General features: G+C 42.0%; 1 protein-coding gene across 1 annotated transcript in view; it reads right to left on the bottom strand.

Annotated features, from left to right (window-relative positions):
* Positions 1-18,381, bottom strand: part of SLC44A1 (solute carrier family 44 member 1) — a 79,683-nt gene that overhangs the window by 3,461 nt on the left and 57,841 nt on the right. The window contains exons 10-15 of the mRNA XM_019554721.1: positions 15,414-15,579; positions 8,848-9,004; positions 8,521-8,604; positions 5,778-5,915; positions 3,908-4,144; positions 1,319-1,399 (exon numbers count right to left, since the gene is read on the bottom strand). Coding sequence (XP_019410266.1) covers positions 1,319-1,399; positions 3,908-4,144; positions 5,778-5,915; positions 8,521-8,604; positions 8,848-9,004; positions 15,414-15,579 — 863 coding nt within the window. The remainder of the gene's footprint in view (positions 1-1,318; positions 1,400-3,907; positions 4,145-5,777; positions 5,916-8,520; positions 8,605-8,847; positions 9,005-15,413; positions 15,580-18,381) is intronic.

Below are 18,381 nucleotides of genomic sequence, written 5' to 3'. Positions count from 1 at the left end.
ATGGGAAGTGCATCTAAATTCCAGAGGCAGAGAATCCCAGTGAGTATCTAATGGCTGCTCAACTAAACTTTCTCCCCCCCAAAAAAATGTTGGTAAGTACGGAACAGCCAGTTGTTCGGGCCTTAAAATACAGTAACATTTAGATTGAAGCAGATATTCTAAGGTTAATTGTACAGACAAAATAGGAAAAACTGAGTCCCACTAAGGACTGAAAAACTGCTTAGAACCAGAGCTTTGTGTACCCCATTTTAAAAGGTTTTTTCTATTACCACTATATACTTTTTTGGTTTCATTTCTTGTTTTTAGTTTAAATTTATTTTTGTTTTTAAATATAACCACTTATGCGAAGCATTCAATAAACCCCAATTTATCCTGTGATAGGATCCAGCTTGATGAGAGATGATTTTAATATACAGTGTCAGTATATTACAAGATCACTTAACTAGTTCAGAGGTCAGACACTGCTCATCTTTTATACTCCACTACTCATCTGTTCTCAGTTCGTTAAATTCTAAGATCACCTTGCAACAGGGACAATTACATCAGTGGCATTAGGCTGTTCTTTTTTTTTTTTTTTTTTTTTTTTTTTACAGGGTACTTAAATACACAATGCCATTCTAATGGTAAAACAGGTAATAGTTAAGACTGAGAAGCATAAATGACATTGTTCACTCTGTCCTGGCAGCTGACAGCGTGAGATGGAAAAAGGGCACAAGATAGCAACATAAATAGTTAGCTATAATAACAAACAATTGGGAGAAGTGCAATTTTAAGCAGGTTGAAAGGAATCACTGTATCTAATCCCTCAGCACAGCATGAAATCATTTGGTGTGAATTTGAAGTACATGTACTCATTTTGCCACAAGAGGATACAGTTGGTGGTAGTCTTCAGGCTTTGATTCAGAAGACTCAACTAACAAGAACGGTTTAGTTCAGCAATGGAAAGAGAACTAAGTTGGAATGTTCTGATTATGGATTTGTTAGCCATCATAATGTGAAAACTCTCAGCAGTGAGGACTGTCTGAGTGTAGTTATCTATTGTCTTATGGGCGTTACTACTCCTAATTCAGTGTTGTTACCACATTTGTTCCATGAGATACAGTTCCTTTCATCTTACTTTTACAGGAGATGGTCTCAGCTGTGACAAACACTCTGCCATCCAAGTGATAGGCAAGCTCACAAACAGAAAAAGCAGAACATCTTGAGTGATACAGAAAACCAAAACTTCCCCCGAAGAAGTGCAGTCAGTAAAAATAAAGAGGGAGAGGAAGTAAAAGTGAAATTCTTGGAGGACAGCCACCTCCTCATCAGCACCTACCATTGGTTTCAGCTCTCTACCGTCAGCGCCACCTCCCCTGCCAGCTTCTTTCATTGATTTTCTACTGTTCTCCACAAACTCCTGCAAGATAAAGTGTCTTAAGCTTTCTTCTACTGGAGTACAAGCCTCTGGCTCAAATATGCAATTCCCCAACAATATCACAAGGATACAGCTGTTTTGTCTCAAAATATGAACAGGACAGACAAAAGATATCTCCTCTGTTTCTTATACCCCTGGCAGTCAGATTTCCCATATAGTATCAAAAAATACTGACAGCCAGACAATTTTTTTTTAACTATCACATTTACCACATGTACACCCTCTTGTCCATGGACTCCATGGACTGATGATGATGGGCAGGTAATAAATACAGATTCCAAACACTACATATTCCATCAGTGAAAGCAGCAAGGAGTGTCATGCTCCTATTAATCTGTTGCACTGGAAGGAAGGGAATACATTCTCTATTTTCTTTGTTTGTTTTTACTACTAGCAGTGCTTTCTAGAGGCGCACTGACATGCTGGTCCAATATCAGATCGGCACCGATAGAAAGAAAATTGACTATATCGAAATTGGCCTGATGCAACCAATAATTTGGCCGATAAATGCCTGTGTGTGCGCACAGCCACAGTGCAGTAAACAGGCAGCGGGGAGCACAGCCTGGCAGCTTGAAGAGCTGTGCGCAGCTGTTAAGTCTGTTGTGGTGGATGTGGAGATAAGAGGGAAGAGGTGTGGGGGGCAGATCAAGATCCCCGCAGTGAGGGTGGGAGTGGGGCTGGGACAAGGCTGGCATGGGATGGAGTCATCGTCCAGGGGGTGTGGGGAGGGGGGGAGCAGCTCCTGCCACTGCACGCATGCAGGGAAGGCACAGAGAGAAAGGAAGGAGGTGCCTCAGATCTATGTGGGGCATGGTAGGCTGCAGCTGCTGGCTGGGACCAGGGGCCGCCCTCTTCCTGGCAGGGTGGGACTAAGTTCCCTGTGGGAACTCATTTGTAACTCCCAGCACTGCTACTGCCCATCCTGAGCGCAGTGTGCCCCCCACCCCAGGAAGAGCCGAGTGCAGCCCACCACACCCCATGCAGATCTGGGGCACACCCCGCCCCATGCTTTTCCAGGGTATGTGCAGTGGCAGGAGCTGCTCCCCTTCCCTGCACCACCCAGACGAGCCACAGCTCCATCCTGTGTCCATCCTGCCCTGGCTGGGCAGCACGTGCCCCAGCCCCTCTCTCACCGCAGGCGGGCCTTAATCTGCCCCCCACCCCCCCACACCCCATCCTTCCCCCCTTCCCTTTTACCACAACAAAAACTTACCAGCTGGATGCACCTGTATTGGAAATCAGATCAGTATCGGCCAATATGCCTCCTTAAAAGTCAGCTATTGGTATCGGCCCCCACAAATCTCTATAGGTGCACCCCTACGTTCTAGTTTTCCTTTATCCCTCTGAACACAAGACCTTAAACCTTCCACAACAGATCGCCTTCCCTCTTGTTTGTTATATCATCACAATAGCTACGCATCATATATTATTACTAAACAGGTCACAAGCCCAGTTCATTCTGTAGTATTTTTAATGAACAGGTGCAAGCATTTTGGAGTCAGGTTTATTACCTTTCATGTTGCCAGTATTTTGTAAGACCTCCTCGATCCACTGTTGGCTACAGACTGATAAAGTATCGGAACGATTCTACCTATGCTGTCTTTCTAGATAACATGCTATATTTTCATGAAACGGTATTAGTCAGAATTATTTACTATAAATCCTAAGTGCTGTAGTACCTTACTAGAGATGTTAAAGTAAGACCCTGAAACACTCTGCCAGCAAGTATTCCAAATGTCTGGAATCATTTGCTTTGAGTCTGTTTCTTGTACCTTCTTGAGAACACATTTTGCAGGGGTAAGAAGTGGACACTATGGTCCCTGTGTAAAGCTCAAGGAAATTCTTTCTGCAGCGCTAAATTCATTTAATTTAATTCTGGTTTTAAGAATAGGATTTTTACATCTGTTTTCAGCTTCACCAGATAGGGGGCGGGGGAGAGAGAAGAAACAGAAAAATTGAGAAACTAGCGATGCAGATATTTACTTTATCACCAGGAAATAAGGTGCTAATAGCAACTGAGGGTACAGGAATAAGTTACCACAGGGTAAACTAGGACATGAACTCAGAGTGTCAGCTACTTCGTGGTAGCTGCATGGTCTTAACTCCACCATGAAAATGGGGCAAGCTACCTTTCATTTACCATAAAAGCCCACAGAATACCTGATATGCTCTAAGCATGCACATTAGTTTACCCTGTGGGAACTCATCTGTATTCCCACAGCCTCTGGCTCAGCTGCTTCAGGGAGCTGCTGCTTCTTGTATGTGAGGTGAGCAAAGGCTCATTTATGTTGTGGAAAAGAAACCCCCCAGTGTGGGGGCTATCTGAGAGTGAATTTGAATGTGTAACCTTCCTCTCTGTATCCAAGAGAAAGTTCTTACTAGAAAAATCACCATCCTTATCCCTTTTATGCTGACTGCCTTTGGTAGATTGCTCTGAAGAATTTATAAAGGGTGGCTCCTTAGACTCAAGGGAGAGGTGAGGGAACTTACCATGAGAACTTTGTCCATGTAGAATTCCCTGCCAGGGCTTCCATCATTGTATTTTGTATCAATTGCAAAACATAAGAAGAGAACATCCACCACCATCTCATAGATTGACAGGAAGCAGTGAGCAACCAGGAAAGCAAAGAGGCAGACAATGATGAGAGGCAGCACCCACACTGTGTAATCCCGCTGGTAGTTCAGCAACATAATCCCTGCCAAACCTGTGCTGCAGACAATCAGGACCTGGAGTAGAGAACCACAGAAAAAACTGATTATTTCTCCATCCTCAGGCAGAGAACAAACTACTGCAGAGACACTGACTGTTACCAGAGCTCCACCCACACCACGTAATAAGCAAAGTACATGGTGGGAGTCCAGCACCCATAGTTCAGTGTGGTTTCAAGGATTGAGCCTATGCACAGAATGCCACCCCTTCCCCAAAGCTAATTCACACTAGAGCCAGCTTCACCCACTGAAGTTTGTTTTATTTTTTTAAATTTTATTTACAGCCCACACTCAGCCAAAACAGCCCTTCACTATTTCATTCTCTTCTCTCTTGGTTGCACCATGACAGTAACTGAGAACTAATTCTTGCACTAAGACCTTCTTTCTAATGGTGACTTTAACAACAGGGTTGGGCATATCTAGATATCTTACCAGTTCTCAACAACTAATGCATGTGGCCCCAAGGAATGCAGTCTTTCTGAACAAGTTCCTGTATCTCTGCATTTAAAATAAACTGTAAAATAGGTCAGTCTCAACTGTATTATTCAGACACTGGATTAGGTTGAAAGAAGGGCTGGGTTGGCAGGGCAGCAGTATTTAGCTGACACGATTGTTTAGTATTCTGCACTGCTCATTTCAGCATTTCTGTCACCTCTGTGTTTTTCCAGTGATTTAAATGCCATTTTTTCAGGGAGACATTTCCTGGCGCACGTCAGACTCCTCCAGAAAACGGAAATGTGCACTTAGCTGTGCCCCAGGCACTGGTATCTTCATTAGGTGCTTATTCCCATCACACCTTATTGATTTGTTTATGTACTGGATTAGCAAACCACACTTGAAGTTCAGCCCACTGTAGTCTGATCTAATACAAGTTAATGAGCGTACAGAAGACAGGCAGTTCATTCCACAGAGATTCATTGGCTTGGTATTAGCATTTTAGCAAACAGGGGTACAGAATTCATCAAGATGCAGGAATAAATTACTGAATTCCATCTTTTCACAAAATGTATCTTTCTTTATTCCTGAAGAGTGTTGAGCTACAACGCCAGTCACCTTAGAAACCTTATAACCCTTGCAGCGTACTTCACTTCAGTTCCTCCTTCCTCCAATCTGACAACTCACAGCCCCTCAACACAGGACCAACCCCCATGCACTACCTTCCAATCCCATCCCATAGCCAACGTCGGCCAAAAAAGTCAGATTTTGGGAACAGAGGAGGTTTGGACAGGAAATTTGCCTTTTCGACTCAACAAAATTTGTAGGAAATGGCTGTTTCCTTGTAATTGTGGCTTTTACACTGGAAAGCCAACCAAAGGCTCTAACACTTTTGGCCCTTTTTTTTGCAGGTGGCAAACAAAACTCTGGGTTTCTGTTTTCCCATAAAAAGTTGGAATTTTCAGGTGATGCATTCTGACCAGGTTCACCTACAGCCCTAGAAAGGTTCCCTTCACATTCTTCTCTCCTGGCTTGTTCCTTAGAAATCATGTTCCTAATAGGAAGCAGCAGGATATAACGGGGGACAGTGATGGGGCAAGCGTAGAAAACAAAGAGGTTGTGTCTAGAATTCACACTATGGCTGAGAAAGGTTTCAGCTAGCAGGCAGGGCAAGACTTGTTCCAGTGTCCGTAACAATGAAGCCTCCTAGACTTACCTTTCCTAGGAAGAGCATGAAGTCTCCCACTGTGTTTATGGCAGCCACTCGCAAAGCATTCTCCACTAGGATGACAAATGCGTCCTTTGCAGAGGTGCAGAAGTTGGTGCTGTTGATAGCTGTGGCTGTATATGCATTCTGGGAAGGAGCAGAATGAAGGCTTATTTTCAGATGCTCAGTCTCCTCTCTAAAACTCCCCACAATTCTTGTCTAGTATCTACTATGGGGAGGTCCTACCAAGTCACTGCTACCCTTTTCCACAGCAGAACATACAGTACTCTGTGACACTGGGTTGGATAGGACAACTTACCAAGGTGAAAATTAAGCAAGAAATGATATTGTATGACTGTCAATTCAAGAGATCTGCCCCATCCAAAGATCAGGAGGTGAGGAACTGTGCACAAAAAAGTTATTCCACATTTAAAAAACTCCTTTTTTAGTTTTCAAAATACTTGGGAGCAGGGAGGAGTCAACGGCTTCTGCTGGCCATTGGGCCATTCAGCACACACTTTGAGGCTGAATTGAGGAGCACAATATCAGCAGATCATGAACCATATGTTGTAGGAAACAACCATTTCTTTCAGCTCATCTTTCTGGCATTTGCCAGCTTTATATCCAAAACCTAATTAAAACACAACGCAGGAGTAGTGGCAGCAGTGACACCACCACCAAAGTAACTGGACAAAAACAAAGAAGATCAACAAATAATAAGGATAATATGGGGTAAAAAGCTTCTCCCTACACATTTGAATAGCTAGCATTTCTAATTCTGTCCAGTATTATTGAACAAGAAAGTCAAGGGGAGCAAAGACAATATTCAAGAATCATATATTTTAATGAGGATACTCATCAAGACAATTCAAAACAAATCAAGCTTACAGCAAATCAGAATCATGTCTAGTCTAGAAATTCCAAGGAATCTACTGATGCTTTAAGAAGGGTGGGCAACTATTTGGGCTGGAGTGTCACTTAAGAAGTTTCAGTGAGCTGTTGTGGGCAGTGGAGGGGGGCAGGGAGTGTGCACTGGCCCAGTCCGGTGCAGGGGTGAAGGTGGCAATTGGTCTTATCTGGCCCCACATCATCCACCCAGCACCCACTGCAGGTAGGGTCCCCCCCATGGAGACTGGCCAAGGACCCCTGCAGGCAGAGCACAGTGCAGGAGCAGGACAGGCAGGCAGGGCTGGGGCTGGGATTGTGGGGCGGTGACAGTGCAAGGCCAGGGCCCAGGGCAGAGCTGCGATCTGCTCTCTGTATGCCCCTAAGCCTGGAACTGGTGCCTGTTGCAGGGACATTGAGGGAGTGGATTGTAGCTCTGCCCCAGGTCCCAGCCCTGCACTGTCACTACCCTGTGATCCTGGCCCTCATCCACCCATCCTGCTCCTGGATGCTGCTCCCTGCCCACCCACCAGCAGCCCAATTCCATTTGCCTGGCTGAGTTCACCCTGCCTGCTGGAGTCTCAGGCCAGTCCCCATGGAGACCCCACTGGCCTGCCCCCTCCATCTGGCATTCCCAGTAGTGGGTGCAGGGCAGACTGGCAGTGGCAACTGGGCAGAGAGTTAAGCCTCCTCTCCCCGCCCAATCTCCCCCCATACACCCAGAGGCAGCAGGACCACCCTCAAATGCCACAGCCCGGGCTTCCCCCCACTGTGGGCTACACAAAATCCCTTGGTGGGTTGAATCTAGCCTGCGGACCATATTTTGCCCACCCCTGCTTTAAGATAAATGTTTTTCAAAGGCTTTATTTAGTGGTTTTTCACAGGACTGCATAATATGAATTCACAAATCCTATTTCTGGCTCAGAAACCCATTTTCTCTTGGCTTCAGTAAATCACATAGGATTTCTGCCTCAGTTGCCTTATCTGTGAAACAAACTCTAGGGCAGATGGGCTACTGTTTATAAAAGCACTTTGAACGCAGTAGCATACTACATATCATGATCCATCAGGACCCAAAATGCTCCAGCTTTCTTGAATAACGTCCAAAAACTCCACTCAGTTTTATTCTGCCTAGAGGGGAAACGGGTTTCATTTAAAAAATAGTTGGGTTAAAAAAAATACTTAGGATTGTCTGATTTCACAAAGGAACTACACAGATAAATGTTAATCTCAAATGCAAGAAGAAACTAACAACAGTAAAAGAAATAAACAGTATATTAATAAATGGCAGCACAACTGTCTGAAAAGTAGATCTTCAGAAATAGACATGACTAGCTATCTGTCACAACTCACAGTAGGCTTCCCTCTTTAGGACAAGGATGACTTATTTAATTTAAGATTAAGACACGTTCTCTCTCAAATGTGCAATACTCAAATATTTTAAAAAAATCTTCACTTGTACTACAGAAAATGTATTTTCAAGTTTAAATGTGCCTGGAGGAGTGAGAGTGTCAAGGAGATTGTATCCCACAGTGAAACAAACTTGCTATAACACTGAGAGCTGATTACAGGATTCATTTTGAAAGAACACGGTGTCCAGAAAGATGAATACTGACAATTTTTCACTTTAGCACTGTAAATGAAGACTAATGTAATGGCTCTCAGTGGGATCACTATGTACCTTCAATTATATCTCCATTACTGGAATTAAAACACCCAGGGTCAGGTTCAGACAGGTTCCAAAGTACAACTTAGCATATGTCAGAGTAGGGAAAAAGCTAGAACACTTTCAGGTGCAAACTCAGCCTTTCTGGGAATTTAATACACTATCAGCCTTTGACTTAACCCAAATATTTTATCGTCTTACCTGATTTAAGTAAGTCAGGCACTTTTCTAGGCACCAAAGGCAGCAGATGCAGGCTTTCAGCATACAGCGAGCACAGGCATTTTCCTAATATTACAACAGAAGATCTCAACATGTATTGTAAAATAATAATAATAATAATAATAATAAAAACACAAAGGATCTAAGAAAACACGAAATACCATAGAATACAAATAACTGTAAGGCCCAAACACTCCAAAAAAAAAATCACACCTTAAAATCCAAGTACAAAGGAACTTAGGAACACATTTAACCAGCTGAAGGCTGTTGTTTCAACAGTAAGAAAAAATAGCTTTCCATTTTCCTTACTTTTCCTTTGAGTTGGGTGTGAATATACATAAGGATCATTCGTGGTATCTTCACTAATGTAATAATGAAGGAACCTTTTGCCACTGTTCCCAGATGATAGCATACCAAACGATTTACTGATGCCAAAATAGGAGTAAATGGCAGATTCCTTTTCTCCCTGTGGAAAATTATCAGAGAAATAGGATGAAGTAAATGTGATCAATTTGGATTTAATGTCACCAGGCTAAACAGCAGCAGACAAATCCCTATGGAATTAATACGTGAACGGGAATATCATGGCCTCATTCTAGTCCATGGTAGATGCTGTTCACACTGCCTAGAGCACTGAAAAGTTGCAGTCTGGACTCTACTGCGAGAACAAGGGGAGGAGAAAGAATCAAGAGAGGTAACAGAAGGACTTTAAATAGTTATTACCCATACTATAGTTATATCTAACCAGTGAATTCTTCAAGCTCATCACTTTTATGAGTGTCTAATTCAAGCTCTTAAACAAAGAGAAAGAGAAATGAACCAAACAGTAGCCATTAGCAGTAAATATGGTTGGGATGAAACTACTATAAGGATGATGCATAATTGGTTGATTATTCGTGTTCAGAGCAGCCATCAATGGCTCATGGTCAAATATGGAAGATAGATAAACTGCAGTCCCTCAGGGCTCTGTCCTGAAAGTACTGTTCAGGATTTTCACCGATGACCTGGAGGACAGAAGTGAGTGATACTTCTGAAATCTGCAGAGGACACTAAGCTGGGTGTGGTGGCAGGCACTATAGAGGACATTATCTATATTATCTTGAATGTTAGTAATCTGGAAAAGTGGTCTTCCAGATTACTGACAATGACAAATGTGAAATACTGCAAACAAACAAATGCATGAATACTAACTGGAGAAAGATTAACTAGGGTGCAGTGTTACAGACAGGATCTGGAGGCTATAGCAGACTGCAAGCACCAGTTTTTGCAAAACAATAGCCAATAGTAGCATACTAGGCTGTTTTAACAGAACTGCCATATATGCATGCTACAAGAAGAGATTATTTTACCCTATCCAGCACTGGTGAAGTGTTGCCTGAAATACTGTGTCCAGTTTTGGGCACCACGCTTTAAGATATGGGCAAATTGGAGAGAATCCAGAAAATCAACAAAAATGATTACAGGTCTAAAACACATTGCATGCGAGGAAAGACTGGAAAAAGTGAGGTTATTTAGCCTAGAAGGGGGATTTGATAACAGTCTTCAAATAAAAAAAGATTATTACAAAGAGACGACAAACAACTGCTCTCTGTATTCACTGGGGACGTGGCAAGTAATGTGCTTAAAATTGCACTAAGGGAAATTTAGGTTAGACGTCAGGAAGAACTTTCTAACTATGACTGGTAAAGCACTGACACAGATTACCTGAAAGGTTACAGAATCTCCATCATTGAAGGTTTTTAAGTACAGGTTAGATAAACATCCATTTGGGATGCCTTAGGGATTATCCTGTCTTGAGCAGGGGTTGGACAAGATGACCTTTTGAGATCCTTTCCAGTCCAAGTTTTGTACAATTCTATTACCACCCAGCCATAACTTTTTATATTAGGATTTCTCTTTCTATTTTGTTGTAAGTTTTATTTACTGAAAACTTTTAAGTGGATACTTGAAAAGCACATTGACAGTAATTCCACAAACTCAGACCCTCTGTATTTTTATTATAGCCACTTACTAGGGCTGTGCAAAACAGGCCATATTCGATTTGGATTCAGCCCGAATCGGGGGACAGTGATTCGATTCGCTGGGTTCCGATTCCATTCAGAGAGATTAAAGGGTCTCCTGATTTGATTCAGATTCAGAGATTCAACCACTGAATTGGGCCAAATCTCCACCAAATTGATTCAGCGACTGACACTTTGCACTTGCATCCCCATAGAACCAACTAAGCCTTAAAAAATCTGCTGCCATAAGAGTGTGCGCATTTATAAGGAAGTTGAATGCAAAGTCTTCTCACACTGCTTTGAAAAAGAAATTCCTTCCAACTTTTCATATCTTTAGTTCTTCTGAAGCAAGCCAGCCTTATTTCCCTCTCAAAAGCAACTCCATTCAGCACTTAAAGAGCTGTTTATGAGAATTCAGAAAATAAACTTAAAAGTAACAATATCAAAGACTTAATATTAAAACTATGAGTGTTTTGATAATCAAATATCTCCTCTGAACTGAGAGAAAGCTGTTCTGAAGTGTGACATCACTCTCTTTGTAAGTACTGAAGCATAAACTGTTATGATGATCTGCCCCTATTAGTACCAAGTCAGCTGGACTCTGTTCCTTAGAATCATAGAAACAAGGGACTTCAGGAGGTCATCTAGTCCAAGCCCTGCTCAAAGCACTACAAGCCTGAACTTTATCAACCCAGCCAAGGCTTTGTCTAGCTGGGTCTTAAAAACCTCCAAGAATGGAGAGTCCACAATCTCTCTGGGTAACCTGTTCCCGTGTTTTACTATTCTCCTAGTGAAAGAGCTTTTTCTCATATCCACCCTAAACTTCCCTTGCTGCAACTTGAGACCATTGCTCCTTGTTCTGTCATCTGCCAACACTGAGAACAGTCTAGCTCCATCTTCTTTCAAACCTCATTTCAGGTAGCTGAAGGCTGCTATTAAATCCCCTCTCAGTCTTCTCTTTTCCAGACTAAATAAACCTAGTTCCCTCAGCCTCTTCTCAAAGTCACATGTGGGGATCCTAGTTTTCTCTGTTAACCCCCCCACCAAATTCTCTAATTGAAAACCCCCAAATCCTCATTTTTCAATGATTAAAATGAAACACCACTAATTATATAGGTATAATTTAAACAACGTTTTGTTGATATATTTACAATTTTAAAGCAATTTGGAAGTCTAACAGTGCCTCAATCATTGTAAAAAATAAATTCTAAATACCTATATACTTTGGAATTTGATTTTGTTTTTATCTTGGAAAAATCAGAAAATCCCCCTGCCCTCTTTGCTCATGAGGATGCGAGTCCAACGGCAGCTGTCCACCCCCACTGCTGCTTTGTGATGCTGAGCAGCCCTGATATGCCCGGGTCCCTGACTCCCTACCCACAGCCCCTGCCTACCCCCCTCTCGCTTCCTCCTGGCAGCAGATCTCCCCCTGCACCAGGATTCAGGTCCAACTGTGGCTCTGTTCCCCTTGCTGCTTTGTGGCGCTGGTGCCCTGCCCCAACCACTGCCCCTCACTCCCAAGCCACAGCCCCTCCCCTCTCCTCCCCCCCCAGTCCTGCCAGTGCCCAGAAGCCATGCAGGGACTAGGAAGTCACTGGCCCCCTCATTTCCAACCTGCACCCCTTCCCCCTCAACCTTGCCAGAAGGGGCCCTCAGCTGCCCCCGGCCACCACAGGCCCTAGTCACCCCGAAGTCTGCAGGAGGCAAAGCGAGTCTGAGTCAGCCGTGGCTAATCTCAGATTCTCAAGGTCTGCCCCCGTCCCTTCCCCCTTCCAGACCAGGCTTAGGGTTTCGCACTCTTTTGCAAGTGACTTGTTCCAGGCTGGAACTCAGCCAGCCTGCAGAGTGCTGTTTGCAAAAAGGGAAAATCTGTGTCTCGGCTCTGTTCATGTGCCCAAACCATTTTCACTATCCTATGCTGGACTCTCTCCAATTTGCCCTTTCTGTAGTGGGGGCCCCAAAACAGGACAATACTCCAGACGTGGCCTCGCCAGTCCCGAAAAAAGGAGAAGAATCACTTCCCCTCGATCTGCTGGCAACGCTCCTACTAATGCCACTCAGTATGCCATTGGCCTTCTTTGCAACAAGGGTGCACTGTTGGCTCGTATTCAGCTTACTGTAACCCCTAGGCCCTTTTCTACAGAACTGCTGCTTGGTCATTCGGTCCCCAGCCTGTGCATGGGATTCTTCTGTCCTAAGTGCAGGACTTTGCACTTATCCTTATTGAATCTTGTAAGATTTCTTTTGGTCCAACCTTTCATTTTGTTGAGTCCTAGCCCTACCCACCAGTGTATCCACTACTCCCCTCAGTTTGATGTCATCTGTATACTTGCTGAAGGTGCACTCCATCCAATCTTCCAGATCACTGATGAAAATATTGAACAAAATCAGCCCCAGAACTGACCCATGGCATACTCCACCTGAGACCAGCTACCAACTACATAGAGCTATTGGCCACTACCCTCTGAGCAGATAATCCAGTCAGTTTTCTATCCACTTAAGAGATCATTCATCCAACCTGTACTTCTCTAGCTTGCTTGCAACTCATGTTGTGGGAGACCATAACAAAAGCCTTACTAAAGTCAAAGTATATCATGTATACTGGTCTCCCTCCTTCTTGTGTTTCACCAAGAGAAACATTTTTCTAGTTCTGATCACTTACAGCTGTACAAATCAACATTCCTCTTCTATGTGCATAGATGTAACTGAGGGCATAATTTAGTCTGCAACAATTCCTAACAGGCAACATTACTTGGCATGCAAAAAGTCCATTGTGAGGGTGCAGAGTTGATGCTAAGGATAAAATTCTTCCTTTTTTGTTTTATTTTTACCAGCCACTTTTCAGAGTAGAACCATACTTTAAAATGGAAGGAAGAAAAGTAGTAGAGAGAAACAGATACTTAGTAACTTAAAATAAAATCTCCATTAAGGGATGATAGATAGGGAACAGTTAAGAGCAAAATCATTTACCTTCAAGTAATGTAGAGCACATACTCACAGATGGAGAGATGCAAAAGACCTGCTAAATCATCTAGTCCATATCCATTTGTGTGCAAGATTATTCCTCCCAATTCTGTATTTCCTAGCTCATTTATCAGTCTGGTTTTATTATTTACTAGATTACATCACTGAAACTTCTTTTAATGGTTTCACAAATGTACTTCAATGCCATCCTGGAGGACTCTGTCATTAGTAAAATGACGGAGTTTTTATCTCCACAATAAATTAATCCTAGCCTTTTGATTTTTTTTAGCAGATTAGTGTAGAAAAGGAGCCAAATGGAATCCATATAACGGTTTCAATTACAAAGACAAACCAATTTTAACATTCATTATTTGAACTGAATCCTTTAAAAACAAAACAAAACTGTACACAGACTTTTAAAACCCACACATTTCTGAGGCAGGCCCTAAAAACAGCACCAAAGGGTGCTGGTTACTGGATATCACTGGAGGTGTTTATATAAGATATCTTTAATTGGAAACACTTTTTGAAGTGAAGTCCTGTCTTATCCGTATGGACACTGACACTACTACATCTGTGCACTTTTAACTGGAGTAGGGTTTAAATTAAATCACATTTTTCCTCCCTTACTCCAACTACCTTCAGCTTTAGGGACAGCTGCTTTTTCCACAGTAGTTTGCAAATTACTTTGAGACCCTTTGGAATGAGAAGTTAAAATTAATCATCAAATTGTCAGCATGCAGAGTTCTGTAACAAATGTACTGTGAACTATTAGATTTCATATTTCAGTTTAAAAATGCATTTTTATATAAAAGAGAACAAGATGAGAGTGTTAAGAACACTATCATCAGCATTTATTTCTTTAACCAATATTACTAAGTTACTAACAACAACAGGTACCATTTCAGTACTGCCCATGCTAATAAATACTGAGCATGTAATAATGAATGCCTTCCTAAATCCTTGTCTCCTAGAGTCCTGTGATTACAGGAAAACCTTGGCTTCCAGCTTCTTTTAAATGTAAATTTTTGTGTCTCACAGTAGCAGGAGAAAGCTTAAAAATATGCCAAGTGCACAACATAAAGCCTCACACACTAAAAGGGCATAAAGCTCAGATGGGTTTTGAGTACTTGGAGAGGGTGGGGAGGGCAGGTTTGACAATGTAATTTAATCTTTATTTTCCTAACAATATGAGATGCATCTTCCTCTAATATCTATGAGAGCTGTGGCCATTATCTGATATATAGCAAAGAATCATGATTTACAGATTAGGACACCTGCATGGTGAAGGCACATAGGGATTTAGTTAATAAACATATTTTCCATCACTTTAATGCTGGCACATAATCTTGTCTGAATGTATATGACAATGATGGCTCTCTTGGGACGTCTGGTAATCTTGAGATGATAAAATGAATGATGAAGTAAGTGTAAATAATTAAAAAGGACATTTTTCAATTAAACGACCAGAGCCTATCAATACCAATTATTTTTAACTTGTATAGAGTTCATCAACTCTAATATTAAAAAGGTGACTCTCAGGACACACTATTTTTTTTTGAACACTTGTTCATGCCTTTATTGGGATGACACAGGAGGCAAACAAAAGTGCAGCAGCTAAAAAAAAAAATCTTTAAAACAACACATAACCAACTCAACTAGCTATTAAGGGTTTACCCAACTCAAGGAGGCAGCCAGCTGATTTTGCAGGAAGACTGCAGGGCCAGCTGCCATTTTCACAGGCTGATCACCATGGCCCCCCCCTCAAGAGACCTTGCTGGCTCCACCCCACACTGCTGATTGGTTGCAAGGGGTGTCCATCATGAAGCCCCAATTAATCACTGCCAATTAATGGACAGGCAGCCCTCTCAGCCAATCAGCAGCAAGGGAAACTGCCTGGAAAATTCTTACCTTGTAAAATAGTACGTCACAACAGCCCCTGCCACAGTCATTTGTTGACAGGCAAGGATGAACTCGCTGATCCAGATCAGCCCCACTACATGGTACCACCACATGTATCTCAGAGGGCCCGAAACACGGAACTCCACAAATCCTTGTTCGTTGGAGACAGGGCTACCTAGGAACAAATCATGGCCAGAAAGAATAAAGTATTTACAATATCAACTAAGAGAGATGAAAAAACTTATTGTACTGCTAACTGTGCACTATAATTGATAGACCTAAATATCCCCCTCCTAAAAAAAGCACTATGTTAAGTTTAGCAGGGCACTTAATACTGGAAACAATGCTTTTGGATCAGCCATATTAATAAGTGTGCAGAAGGATAGATTTAAAAGTTCTCCTGAGCACACTCAGTATCCTCCAAAATAACAAAAACCTGAAAGCGTGTCCTGTACTGAAATGCAACCGAAGGAAAGCTGAGTCATTCTGAATTTTCTGTCACCACAAAGAAGAGATTTTAATCCTCCTTTGGTATTTTTATTTAAATTAGGATTAAACACCCAACATTAATGATCAGTTTTGTTTCTTAATGATTCAGGTATCCATACATATATGGTCTCTTTTTGCCAATTAAATTTATTTGCTAGAAAACAAAGCCCACTAAGAGCAGAATTTGGAGATTTTTGCTGTAAAATTTCATGCATTTTAAATTCCACAGGCTTGTCTAATGTGAACAGCATTTTCACATACACTGACTGACATAGTGTGTCAGATGCTCCCTAGGCAATGCTCTATTTCAAAAAGCATTAGCACTCACTGAAGAGTTTCATCCCACCTATCACCGAAGTGATGCAAACAGCTGGAGAGATTCAGGAATACAGAAGGTGAGGACATAACAGGTACATAACATAAATTCAACTTGAAAGCCATTAGTGTTTTCACTTAGCATTGTATTTTTTAACCTCTTACAATTGGTTTGATACTTGTATGAAAGAAATACATGTTTTCGTGGAAACAGGCAACACTGTCTAAATATTTTTTCTAGTGGAGAAGATAATTTTTAAAAAACATAGGTTTCTTTTTACTCATTTTTTGAAATTTTACACATTTTGGGCTCTAGGAGTCATGGCCCTATCACAGTACAAAAACACCTCTCTTCATACAGACGTGCATTTCCTTGATGAATGTGTAACAAGACTGAAGCTCTACCCTGCTGACGGAGGGCACCCTGGCCTTGCATGCAACACCAGCAGCAGTGTATTCTGGAGACAGGGAGTATGGGGAGTGGGTCTAAATATGCTTTGTTTTAGTACAAAATGCTTTATCCAACTGACCTTGATGGGTCTAATTAGTACATGACATTAAACAAATACAGAATCAGGCTGCAAAGTCAATTAAAATGGCCCAAGTGTCTATTAGTAAAATACAGACTTTGGCCTCATCCCGCAATTGGATTCATGTAAATACAGGAATTCACCCACAGATGTCAACTCGCAGAACTGGAACCTACTTTATTTTCACATGAAAGAAAAATACTAACTTAATGGCTCTTAATGTAGCATGCAGCACTTTTCATACAATTAAAAAATAAAATAAGGATGGTAAAATAGCAAAGCCTGGGAAGATGTGAATTCTATTAACTTCGTCCCAGTTAAAAAAATCCAGAACATGGAATCCAAAATATTTTCTAGAGTTATAGCAAAATAGTTGTGCAATCTGAAAGGTGTTATAATAGTTATCATTTATACAACAGTTGATGCTGCATTTCAAATTTCACAAGTTTCTTTAACACCCCCCCATTTCCAAATCCTTGTAAAGTTTGAAATATTAATTTCCTTTATTTAACAAAAATATAAACTTTCTAGTTAAAAAGTTATTGCCATATTTTTTGTACAGAAGCAACTGAAAGGAGTTGAATTTTTAGGTCCTATTCCTAAAAGCTGCTCAATTCAGGCAGGAACTTTTCCCTACATCAACCCCTAGTGAGTTCTGTGGAAGTCACATTCACCTTGGCACCTCAGTAATTTGCAGGACCTGACCTCTCGCTTGAGAACTGGTGAGTAAAAAGTTCTCAATATTGAGAAGCATCTTCACAACAAGACTAAAAATACTATTTGAATATCTGAGATATGATACAATGGAAAATGGGTGACAGTGTAACTGCTTTTTGGGAAGATGCTCTGTGATGCATGTATGCTTTCCAAACCCTGCAGTTATCCATTGATGTACTGACTAGCATGCTTATGCTGCTTTCAATTTTAGATCAGCTTTGATGGATTGTTTAACCTTTTCCTTTAAAACAGCAGCCAGTAACCTTTTTGGGACAGTAAGCAGGAATGATCCAGCTCAGGTCCATGATGAGCTGGCATTAGGACCTGGCTGCTTCTGCTTCTTGCTGCCACGTAGCCACTGCCCAGCAGTGGCCTGACATGAATGAAAACCCCTGCTGCTAAACCTTCAGCTGCCTGGCCGTGGCACAGAAAAACCCCCCTGCTGCCAAAGCCCCTTGGGTGCATGGGTCAGATCCAATGGCTCCATGGACCACTGTCAGCCTACAGACTGTAAGCTGCCAACCCCTGCTCTAAAAATTAAAAAATGGAAATTAAATGGAAATATTGTAATGTGATAGTAAAGCTAAGGTAACAGACGGTATATAAAAATAAATAAGTCAAGAACTACAAAGTTATGGACCTAGAATAAAAGAAGTGCTCACACTGCATATACATGCAGTTCTCTCACCCCGTTCTCATTAAGAAACTGGGGGACTGTGGTGTCGACACCTACACAGTCAACTGGGTCGCCAACTGGCTGGAGGGCCGCACCCAGAGAGTGGTGGTGGACAGGTCATTTTCGACCTGGAGGGATGTGGGCAGTGGGGTCCCCAAGGGCTCAGTCCTCGGGCCCGAACTGTTCAACATCTTCATCAGTGACTTGGACGAGGGGGTAAAAAGCACCCTGTTCAAATTTGCTGATGACA

Source organism: Crocodylus porosus, unplaced genomic scaffold (genome assembly GCF_001723895.1).
Source record: "Crocodylus porosus isolate Cpor-Errol unplaced genomic scaffold, CroPor_comp1, whole genome shotgun sequence".
NCBI lineage: Eukaryota > Metazoa > Chordata > Crocodylia > Crocodylidae > Crocodylus > Crocodylus porosus.
The sequence above is the reverse complement of the archived record's forward strand: the minus strand, read 5'-3'. Positions and strand labels throughout refer to the sequence as shown.